Source organism: Athene noctua, chromosome 1 (assembly GCF_965140245.1).
Source record: "Athene noctua chromosome 1, bAthNoc1.hap1.1, whole genome shotgun sequence".
NCBI classification, from domain to species: Eukaryota; Metazoa; Chordata; class Aves; order Strigiformes; family Strigidae; genus Athene; species Athene noctua.
In genome coordinates this window covers 81,793,454-81,806,050 of record NC_134037.1, presented here as the reverse complement: position 1 = coordinate 81,806,050, position 12,597 = coordinate 81,793,454, and the positions used below count along the sequence as shown (strand labels likewise).

Below are 12,597 nucleotides of genomic sequence, written 5' to 3'. Positions count from 1 at the left end.
TCCCTGGGACTCTTAGTTGTTTCTTTATTCAATTTCTTTGATGATGTTTTTTTTTTTTTTTTTTATTCTTCTGACATGCATTCCTTATAATTTGCGGAGGAATCATAGCAGGTTGCTCAGGTTCTTTTTTTGATCTTTGCTTAGCATAAATCTTCAGACATGTTATCCTGGCCTGCAGCTTTATAGGTTTTGAATATATTGATTTTTTTTCTCTGAGTTCCACAAGACTTTTTCCATTCAGTCTGTATTATCAAACTGCATTTTTTTCCAGTGAAAATTCAGTTAACTTTTCTTTTGTTCCTGAAGTTGGTGAGAGTATTTTGCATCTTCCATTTTCATCATCCTTACTGGATAAAGCTGTGAATATGTCTGTCTCTTTCACTATTGATGATCTGGAGGCCTTCCAAGATTGCTTCAGAGAGTGCCAGAAACTCTTATGGGTTCCTCTGAAGGTGGTACTAGAGAAGGCATTTTAACTTTTTGATGTTGTCAGCCAACCTCACACAGCCAGGTCATCTTGCCAATAAATGAGGGAATCTTGGACACTGCTAGTGACTTTTGGATTTACCCAGACTCCTGCTTCATTTTCTTTGAAATGCATGAATTTGTAAAGTTTCATCTGAAGGTTTTAAATATTTTTATACTTCTGCATTCTCCTCATTTATAACTGTAGTTAAGAAAAGCTCCAGACAATCTACAAAGCAGATTTATGAAAAAAAGAACCAAGGAGAATAGATCTTTTTGGAAGAAGAACAAACTCTGGCTACTCTTCTTCCAGGTTAGGACAATGAACTATGAAACTTTATGAATAGATGTATTGGGGTACATTTCTTTAGAGTATGTTTCTTGAAGGAGTTTAAATGTTCTTTATGATGAAACATTGTAGACTCTTAACTGTTCATAAGATGCATGAAACTTTAACATTCTATCTCCTTCTGCTGTCTCTCTGTTGAATGCATTTTAGAGACATCATAACTCCTTCTGAAGTGAGGAATCTAACAATGATTCTTAGGGATCTGTACCTGTTGTCTCTACCACTTAATTTTAATCTTTTGGGAAAATCTGTCTTGGAATGACACAAGCTGGTGAGTCCTGTAGATTGCTCAAGAAAGATATGTCAGAAAATTCCAATAGACTAAGCCTCCTTATCTGCCAGTCCTGCCTGGTTTTAGTTCATGACCACATAGGGCAATGAAAGACAGATATATTTTGGTATCTCAGTCCTGCAAAACCAATGCATCAAAAGTGTAGAAGCTTATGAATTTAGGGAAATTCCATTCCCTTACAACATAAACCCTTAACAACCCAAAATGGCATATTAGACTAAATATCAGGTGCTTTAATACATTCATATGTCACTTAAATTTCACATGATGGTTTTTAATTCTGTGTTACCAGTCTGGAACCTTTCAGTTACTTGTTTCCTTCTGCTTGTAGATTAGATAATTATGTGCATTAAAACATTCAGAAGAAAGCAAATTTCTTTCATTCATTATGTTAGGAGGAAACTATCAATTCAAAGTGTGACCTCTTCACTTTGTTAAATGCATTTAGAGTATTGACTAAACACTTTGATTTAGCACCAGCTCACATTCACTGGCAAAGTTACATGAATACCCTCATCTTCATGACTGGCTGATTTGAGAAAAATCAGCTGTCCAGATTTCTGCAGCAGTTTGCTGTTTCCCTTGCATGTTTCATTCCAAAGAGTCACTTTCCTAAGAGAGGTTCTAGAATGTGAATTAGTGTGAATCCCCAAGGTGGATTTCAGATCTTCTGCAAAGCTTTTATGCACTCGTGGATCCTTGCTCATCACTAAAATATGGCTAAAGTTATGATGCAGTAAAGCTTCATCCTTCTTTATGATACTAATTATATGGCCTGGCTTGGTCTCAGATTTTCAGATGCATCTTTACTCAAGTTACAGACTGCACTGTGAGGACCCTGAATGCACCACTGGGCCTTAATTGCCTTGACCAGCCTTGGCCCCCCACCCGTGCACTCTCTGCTCCTAGCTTCAGGCACTCCATTTAAGCTCAGGCCTGGACATTTAGTCCTTGCCTGAACTATGTTGTCAGTGGGCCTGTGTCAAGACCTGCCTCCAGCCTCATTTTCTGCATGGACCTTGACCTACCTTGTAGGTAGTTTGCCTTGAGTTCTGCCTCCAGTGGACCCATGTTTCAGTCTTTCCTCCAGTCCTGTATCTGGCTCCATCTCCTGCTGCTCCTGACTGGAGTCCTGGGATGGGTCCTGGACCTGGTTCATCACCTCACTTTTTCTGGGACTGTCAATGGACCTTGTTACCAGCACACTGCTCTGCTTATCCTATTCAGATATGGTGGGATGTTGCCCTGGCCGGTGATGACACTGTGCTATGACCACCATTGGCTTTTCATTCATTTTCCCTTTTGTAGGAGCCCTGCTCTTGCTGCACTCTGGCATGCGTATTCACCATTGTATTTATTTCTCACATACGGTGCATAGGTCTGCAAAATGCACACTAAGAAGTACCTTGTGATGTTTTTATTTTTGTTTCTGCTCAAAAGAAATGTGCTGATAAGTTGGTTCTGGTAATTATCAAGCATGTGATCCATGTAGTTAACTGGAATCCGAAAGCTGCTTAATGTTCTGAGAAATACAACTTTAAAGTAATTCTGTCCACTTCTGAAAGCAATAGTAACATAGGTAGTATATACATAGCTCTGTAATCCGTTATACAAACAGATTAAGATAATGCTAGGCCAATACCTCTGTGCAGGGAAGCCATGCACTGAGGAATTTGCTAGATTGTGAGTACAATGAACATATGGATACGCAGGTCATTCAAGCTAGGTGAACAATTGAAGAAAGATTTACTGTATTTGCAGAGGTTATTACATAGAAATATTTTGGGGTGAGTGAAGAGCTGCTCAGGTCTTTTCATGTTCTGAGACATGAAAAATTACTCTGTCTCTGCTCTTATCAGCCATTACCTTGCTTTTGAAGAAAGAAAGCCTACATCAACAGCAGACTTCTTAACCTAAGACACTTAGTGTTTGGCAGAATATGAGATGAAACGAGGCACAAATTGGTTTTGTGGCTGCAGCTTGGGTGTTTTTCATATGTTGCTTTACAATATCTATTCAGTAATTGTTCCTGTCTCTAGCTGACCAAAAAGACATAGTTTCTATAAATTTCTGGGGAAAAGGCCCTTCAGAAAGGGCAAAAAGGGGGACACGGGGAACTACAGGTTGGTCAGCCTGATCTCAATCCCTGGGAAGATGATGGAGCAGTTAATCATAGAAACTATTTTCAGGCACATAAATGACAAGGAATTAATCAGGACCAGTCAGTATCAGTTCACTAAGGGAAATTCATGCTTGACCAATTCAATAAACATCTATGATAAAATTACTGGCTTGGTAAATGAGGGGAGATCTGTAGATATTGTCTACTGTGACTTCAGTAAATCTTTAAACACTGTCTTCTGTAACATCCTCATAGAGAAGCTGATGTAGTGTGTGCTGAATAAGCAGTGAGGAGGGTTGAAAACTGTCTAAATGGGAACCTCAGAGGATGGTACGCAGTGGCATGAAGTCTAGTTGGAGGCCATTAATTAGCAGTGTACCTAGGGATCAGTACTGGTTCCAGTCCTGTTCAATATCTTCATTAACTGTCTGGATGATGGGGCAGAGTGCAGCAAGTCTGCTAAAGACACAAAACTGCAGGAGTGTCTGATACACTGGAGGGTTGTGTTGCCATTCAGAAGGACCTCGTCTGAAGAAATGGTCTGACAGGAACCTCATGAAGCTCAACAAGGGGAAGTGCAAAGCCTCCTTCTCACCAAATGCAACTCCCAGGCACCAATATATGCTGGGGGGGCAACTATCTGGAAAGCAGCTTTCAGAAAAGGACCTGGAGGTCCTCGTGGGCACCAAGATGAACATGAGCCAGAAGTGTGCCTTTGTGTCAAAGAAGGCTAATGATGACCTGGGCTTCATCAGGAGGAGTGTTGCCAGCAGTCTGAGGGAGGTGATGCTTCCCATCTGTATAATGTTGGTGAAGCCGCGCTGGCTCTATGTGAGCAGGGAGCTTGGATAAGATGACATCCAGAGCTGCCTACCAACATCAACCATGATGTGACTCAGTGGGTTTATGAAATTAGCATTTGTTCTTCTCTACTTGCCACAGAAATATAGATGGGAAACTTGCTGGGGGAACTCATGAAATGTTGAATAAGAGAGCAGGATGGACAGTAACAGCTGAAACTGGGAGTTAATTTAGAGGAAAGGAATGGAACTGTTGTCCTGTGCTGTCCCATATGTTCATTATCTACCAAGAGGTGGGGAGAGCCAGGAAAAGTTATTGCTGCCTAGTTTAGAGGGCTGGGCCGCTACTATGGTAGGTGTGGGGAGGTAGATATGACAGCTGATTGATTACTGTTGCAGGTAATGAGATTGGCAGGGGCAAGGTGCTGGGAGGAGCTCCCAACCACCATCACACTAACACCTTTAGTGGCAGGAGCAGCCTGCCTCTGACTCACTCTCTAAACTGTCGAGGAATAGAAGTTCAGATGCTCTAATGCTGTCTGCTGCTGAAATACTCATTCCTCATTTCTTTCTGGAAAAAAGGCCGTGGGTGCTTATTAGTGAAGATATTTAAGAATACTGGACTACTCGGACATACTGAATTTTTTCTGCAGAGTACTCAGATGCATGACAATGCTTTGATGCATGATCCCAGGGAAAATCAGTTTCACCCTCATTCAGCCTCTGAAAAGATTTGCCAATTGTATAAAGATAGTTTTAGACATTAGGGTAAACTCTCCAACTAGTATGATCCTGTGCAACTAGATCATAAGCTCCCTTGGCAACACATTTAATAGAATTCCAGCAGCCACATGGAACTCATCCCATACATTTTCTAACAATTACACTTTGAGAGTCTTAGGGTTAGACATGCAGATTGAATGAATGGCCCTTCAATTTTCAGATACTTTTCAGTTTGCATCTCCATTGTGAACTAACTTCTTGACATCGTCCTGAGCAAGATACACATATACACATATTCAGAATTTGATTAATTTTGGTCTCTTCTGAATATGAGGGTCCCATGATTTGCCATCTTTTTTTTTTTTTTTTTTTTTTTTTTCTTTTTCTTTTTCTTTTTTTTTTTCCCCTGGAGTTTCGAGTCTTGTTATCTGGATTCTGAGGGAAAAAGGGATAAAGCAGTGGCTGGAGTTCCTCCAAGTTTGGGACTGGGGATGCATGAAAGTATACAGGATGGGGAACACGTGGTCCCTGCTGGATGGTGTTGGTGAAAACATGCTGAGCTCCTATGTGAAGGGTTTGATGTGTGTTTAAAATGAAACCCATGTGTCCAGAACATCTAAGGTAGCTTCTACCACTGTCAAGTTATACACAGATTTTATAGAGCCTCAGTGGATCTGCTGGTACTGAAGGGTCTCTGAAGAAATACCACTGGGACAAATACTAGAACACAAGGAAAAGCGGTTAAATAAAAGAAGACTTTAGTTTGCAGTCCAGATTTTTTTTAATATATCAAGTGGAATGAAATAGGCTTATTTGTGAGAGTATTCCCTGATTTATGAAGAGATGCACCATTCTGTTATCTTTCTTTTGCAAAGATGGAAAACATGTTACATTTTTTTCTAATATTCTGCAAGTTGTTTATGACATAAAAAGATATGTATTTTGGAATGTAGACTAAAAGCTGTACAATGGAGAACATAGGAAAAACTTGGCTTTTTGCTGTCCCACGCAATTACCAGATGTTTGTCATGGTAACCCTTGAAAAGTTCTGACCAGAGAAGCATTCTTAGGAGGCTGGACAGCATGCCAGCTGGCCACGTAAAGCTTGCAATATCTAAAATAAGTTTGATCACCACCTGTTGCTACTTTAAAAAAAAAACAGGAGGAAAAAAAAAAAAGCCTGAAATAAAAGAACTCCTAGAATAAACTGAAATTGTACACATAGTATCTATTTATTCTAGGATTTTTTATCCACTTTTTTCCATTGTTGTGATACCTGGAGATATCTGGAATTAATAGATTGCATAACAAATTTTCTGGTGTATTCTGTGGAAAGTTTAATTGGAATCAGTTTTTTTAAATGTCTTTTTAAAGTAGGATTTTGAGGGGGTGGGGAAAGTAGTTATACTTGTAATGTACATCCTGAATATAATGGAAAAGTTGAACAGGAAACCAAGAAAATAGAATCCAGGATGTTAGTTATTACTGTGGCTGTACGAGCCCAAGGGAAAGTGGCACTGTCCTATGACTCAGACATTGCTTTATATTGCTGTGGTATAGCAGAGAAAAGATCAGTGATAGTCGTGGAATCCTGTTAGTTCTTATCCATCCATTTATAGCTGGAGTAACTGAATTGGTCACAGATGCAGAGAAGTCAAATTCTTTTGAAAGAAAGTTGTTTCTAGTGATTTATTAGGAGACTCTTCTGTGAAGAAGAGACACCTAATTGAGGAAGTTAGCTAGTACAGGTCCTGAGAATGGGGTCTTAAAAACTGAGAACTAGTACTGATGGCCAGTGCTCTACTTAAGGAAGGATGGTGATCCTGAAGGCATATTCAGGAGGGACAGAGGATATATGAATTTTGTTTATTTTTCCCATGAGGAAATTTCTGTCACAGGATGTTGATGTATCTTACAAGTATAATATTAAAAAGAGACTTTTTCTTCAAACATTTTTATGAACTTTTCCATATGTAACAATAGAAAAGGCACTGTGAAGGAATGTATTTTTGAGGGAACTTTGAAATTCACAAAAAGTGCAACCGGGACTCTGGCAGAGACAAGAAAAAATGTGACTGAGGCTGAGCTGTGGGACATATCTACTCTACACAGTGAGGGAAAAATGTTGCCACATCTGACCATGAAGGGGAATAGCAGACAGATGAAACACATCAGGCTTCATTTTTCTTTCCGTGTCTAAGATATTTGAAAGAAAGACTTGCCCAAAGTTACAGTAATGCTTTTGGTGCTTAATCACAGAATCACATAATGGTGGTGGTTGGAAGGCACCTTTGGAGGTCATCTTGTCTAACTCCCTGCTCAACCAGGGTCACCTACACCTGGTTGTCCACAGCCATGTCCAGATGGCTTTTGAATATCTCCAAGGAAGGAGATTCTACAACCTCTCTGGGTAACCTGTGCCAGTGCTCAGTCACCCTCACAGTAAAGAAGTGTCTTCTGATGTTCAGACAGAGCCTCTGGTATTTCAGTTTTTGCCTGTTGCCTCTTGTCCTGTCACTGGGCACCACTGAAAGGAGCCTGGCTCTGTCTGCTTTAAAGCCCACCTTCAGCTCATAGTGGCTGATGTAAGGGCAAGGCCACTCTTCATTACCTTCAAAAGACTGTGGTGATCAGGAGAGGTGTCTGAGGACTACAGGAAAGTAAATGTCACTCCTATCTTCAAAAAAGGTCAAGAAGGAGATCCCAGGGAACTATGGACTGGTCAGCCTCACCAAGGTGGTGGAACAACTAATTCTGGAAACCATTCCCAGTGACTGAGCACTGTCACAGGTTGCCCAGAAAGGTTGTGGAGTTTCTCACCTTGGAGATATTCAAAGCCCATCCAGATACAGTCTTTAGCATTTGAATCTAGTTGAGCAAGGAGGCTGGACAAGATGACCTCCAGAGGTGCCTTCCAACTTCAGTCATTATATGAGCCTGTGAAAGCTGTGGTATGGGATACATGCACTACCCTTTATGGTTTCTTTTAAGTTAGTTTCCAAAAAGTAAAGTTATTTGAAAGTATAAATCAAATAAGTATTCTATGACTTATCCTCCACTGCCTAAGCTTGGAGTCATATATATTAGAATGCTGCATTTGAGAGGAGACCAAGGTAGCTAATATTCTACTTCACTGTCAATAGTACAGGCAGGTTATTTGATGGCCCAAATACAATCATTCGTTATTGAAAGTTTCTGAATATTAGTGCAAGAACTATGTGCAAACTGAAGTTGAAGAATCTTTTTACATCTTAGATACAGTGATGGACTGTCTTTATAAGTTGCATCTTTTTGAACTGTAGTGTGCTCTTAAATTGGGTTATTTACAACAGTTTTAGGGTAGAACTAGCCTGAGGTGAAAGGTCTGGTAACTGTATTCTCAAAATGCCCATTGATATAATTAGTTTAGTTATACAGGAATTCAGCCAAATATGTACTATCTGTGAAAGTTCAGAGTTAGGCTTTGTAAAATTATGGTTTTTAATACATTCAGAAATGTCTTGTTTTATACTTTACTAAGTGATAGCCATTGGATCAGTCAAGAAGTAATGTTTTTATTTAAGTATGCCTGTTTCACCTTGGTGAGCAAAATCAGCTCGGTGTTCAGTGCATTGTTAGACATACATGTGTGTCTAAAACAGAATGATGTGGTATAAAATTTTAGAGATTTCTGCACATCGGTTCAGTCAATTGAATTAATATAGCATCTGTGATTTCACTGGCCAGGAAAAAGTGTATATCACAGATGTTGGCAGGAGATGTTACTCTTTCAAATTTGTTCCTGGACCTAGCATACATAAAAAAAAAGAAAAAAAAAGAAAAAAAAGGTGACAGCTGTATTATGGCAAAATATATGAATTTGTTTTGTAAGAAGAAGGGCAGGTTGATAGCATTCATAACAAAGGCAAAATAATATAGATTGTTATAAGTCTGTTTTGAAATTATACCTTGTGGTTATAAAAATAAAGTTCTGAAATGAGGTATACATAGGAAAATGATAATTCTGAATGGGTTTGAAACTTGCATTAAAATGTCTTTTAACACTGAAGCAGCTCTTAAATACTACCTTTTCCTTAGTCTTGTAGTGACTACAAAGCTATCACAATTCTTTACAACCATCAATTCTTTTTAGATGGATATTAATCTTCATCTCATTGAAAAGATTATCATTTTTAAATGGGCCAAGTGTGCTCAGCTATCAGAAACTTTCTCCAAAATGCTATCTTGCAATATTTACATGAAAAGTAGGAAATTAATCCTTTGCATTGCATTTAAATGCATTCCTTCCTTTAGACTGTATTGACACAGATACATAAGAAGTTATCAACAGTTGTCAGGTAAATAGCTAGATTTATCAGTTTGGAATGTCATTTGCATATTGTCTTTCTTGAGTTTACAAGATACAATAGATTAGTGCATGGAGTAGGAATGTAAACAGAGCAATGCATATTAAATATCCAGATTTGGTTATAAGAAAAACAAGCAATAATTTTTATGTTACAATTCCATATAATCGATCTTAATTTATATCAAAATTTATATCAAACTTGAGGGAGCTTTCTAAATCTTCACAGAGCAGACTGGCTTTCACAACACCCTCTTCTTAATGCAGGAGAGATTGGCTTTCTCTGCTGAGATGGCTAGCTAGGGGTAGCTTAATGGTAGGCATCACAGCTCCTCATTTCTAATGTTTGCTAATGATTTTTCTATCTTTTTAAACTAAACAAGGCCAAGGAATGGTTTTAGGCATGGTCCTGGGGCAGTTTTGTGTGTTCATTTCATTTTTAGACATTAATATTCTTTAATGTCTTTCAGTTTTGTCAAAATCCTACTGCAGAGCTATTTAAACTTTCATGTGTTGACTTGTCTTAGTAAATTTGTAGACTAAGAAAAACAATTGAGACTTCATCAGGATTTAATGAAAATGGCAGTAAAAGAGCTAGTTTTTAGTTGGTATTAATAAGACTGAAATTTCTCTGAAGGTGTGAACGTCGTTTTGAAGGGCACCATAGCTGCTGCCATCCATGTGGAATTGCAGTATCTCCTTGTGGACGGTTTATAGCCAGTGGATCAGATGACAAATGTGTAAGTAACGTTTTTTGCTTATTTTCCTCCTAAACTATAGGAGCTACTCATATTGTACACAAAGTAGTCTTTTTATGCATGTTTCTAGGATTCAGCTTAATGTGCAAAACTGAGGTCTTGTTATACTTTCATATTAATTATTATTTATATGTAGCAGTTCTTTATTTTCCCTGAAAAATCCATGAACAACCAAATCGTCAGTCCTGCATTGCTGGCACAATGTTTTTCTTGCTGTTTGCTAAGAGATAGATGATTGCTAGTTTGTCATATAGGTCTTTGAAACTGGACTGGGGTTGAGTTCACTGTAAACACATCCTTTCAAAACAACTGAGTAGGAAAGCTGTTTAACTTTCTTCTAGGTCTTTCTAGGTGACTCATCAGGCCTATGACACAAGTTTTCTGGTCAGCTTCAAATCCAGAACAAAAGGAATTTACTGTTGTGGCTAGTTTTGAAATACTGGCTCCTATCGTGTGTGAAGGTTAGAGGATTTTATTGGCGGATTGCTGGAGGTTTGGCCATAGCTCGTGTTCTTGACATTTCCATGATAAAATATATTTTTCAAGTTTGTGGTAATTTGCATTTCAAAATGTAGTTTGCAACACAGAAGAAAGGCTTTTTGCTTTGTCTGTGAAACAAAATGCATCTAATACTAATCTCAGCTCATGAAGTATATGATATAAATATATTTAGTTGAGATTACTAATTAAGGTTAATTTTGTATAGTATAAAAAGAGGTGCAGTCACAAGACCTTTTGTTTTCTCTTTCATATTAAGGCTATTGTTTGGAATTACTGCTGATACAATAAAAGAAAGTCACAGAGCATAATTTTGCCCTTACTCCAAATTCTTGGCACATGGTAACTCATCATAGGAAGCTGGACTACATCCCGCTCCAGTTGGCATGTGGTGCCTGCTGGGCACAGTGCCAGTCAATATTTTTTAGTGTGGCTCCTGGATTGAAATTTTGCATAATTTGCATCACATGTCTGTAGAAAACTTTCATTGTTCTTGTTGTTGTCCCCTCAGGAAAACTGAGTCAAATTTTGTACTCTTGCTATAACTGTACTGTTAGGACAAAATACAGTTCTGAAGCATTTTTAGGAGGCTTCTCTTTGAAATGTTGAGACTGGATATATTTTTGTGTTTCCTTTTGAAAAAGAAAATTGAACATGGCACTTAATAGTCCATTCATATTGTTAAACTAATAACATCCTGACAGATGGACTGATGTGCAACTGGAACAGTTTTAAGAGTATTAAGAAACCACATATTTTTTTCAGATTGTATTCTGTGAGTGAATGTCCACTGGAGTTCAAAAAACTGCATAAGAATTCAGCAGTGTGGATAAAAAGCGTTATCTTGAAATAACGCATTCTGGAAACAAGTTATGTAACTTTCCACTGACCAGCAACTGCATCTTCAATCATCTTGGAGTTTAATTTATCAAGCACAATGCTTGCACCCTGTGGTTAACAAATATGATTGATTTTAAAGCCAAAAGATGCAGAACTGGAATATAATTGAGAGACATTAATCTTCAACTGCCTTTATATTTCACAATATCTGAAGAGTTTGACAGAGAGAAATATGTTGGCTGCACTGATTAATAGCAAAATCAAAACCATATTCCTACAGGGCACAGAATCAGAAAACCAAAGTATGTTATTGTAAACAAACAAATGCAAATTCTGTCTGCCTTTTTTTCTACTTACAAAGTATATGACCTATTTTATATGAGAACAGCTTGGTATAGCTCCTGTGTGGCTGAAGAAGACACATTTTTTTTGAACTACTTTTATGTGTTAGTATGAGATTTGTACATACAGTAAACCATGGGTTGAAAGTGTTGCCCTAACTGATTACTCCAACTTTAGAAGACCTTTGTCTTGTGTAGGGCCTGACAGTCTGATCAAAACAGGGACCTACATGTTGTGGTTTAACCCCAGCCAGCAACTAAGTACCACACAGCTGCTCTCTTGCTCCTCCATGGTGGGATGGCAGAGAGAATCAGAAAAGTGAGAAAACACATTGGTTGAGATAAAGACAGTTTAAGAGGTAAAGAAAAAGCCATGCACAAAAACAAAGCAAGACAAGGAATTCATTCACTATTTCCCATGGTTAGGCAGTTGTTCATTCATCTCCAGGAAAGCAGGACTCCATCACGTGTAATGGTTACTTGGGAAGACAAACACCATCACTCTGAATGTCACCCCCTTCCTTTGTCTTCCCCAGCTTTATATGATGAGCATGATGTCATATGGTACAGAATATCCCTTTGGTCAGTTGGGGTCAGCTGTCCCAGCTGTGTCCCTTCCCAACTTCTTGTGCACCCCCACCGCTGGTGGGGTGGTGTGAGAGGCAGAAAAGGCCTTGACTCTTGTAAGCACTGCTCAGCAGTAACTAAAACATCCCTGTGTTATCAAACTGTTTCCAGCACAAATCCAAAAGGTAGTCCCGTACCAGCTACTGTGAAGAAAATTAACTCTATCCCAGCTGAAACCAGCACACCACAGTATCCTAATTTGCAACTGTGATTATCCTTTCCATAATCCACTGTGATTAGAAAATGTAGAAAGTTAACATTTCTAACATGAAATTTTCTCTTCATCTTAAATAGCTTGAGGTTACAAGTGAAATGGTGACTTCTTATTATGAATACACACATTATTTTAATTTCTAAACATTTTACAAGTGGACAGTTTGAGGTTTCTGACTATCAGATAATAGTATTAAAGATGTTGGACAAATACTCTAACTGGG

General features: G+C 38.4%; 1 protein-coding gene across 1 annotated transcript in view; it reads left to right on the top strand.

The window, feature by feature from the left end:
- The window catches only part of WDR27 (WD repeat domain 27), a 122,926-nt gene that overhangs the window by 46,995 nt on the left and 63,334 nt on the right, over positions 1–12,597 (top strand). Inside the window, exon 22 of the mRNA XM_074925102.1 lies at positions 9,734–9,836. Within this exon, the coding sequence (XP_074781203.1) occupies positions 9,734–9,836 (103 nt within the window). The remainder of the gene's footprint in view (positions 1–9,733; positions 9,837–12,597) is intronic.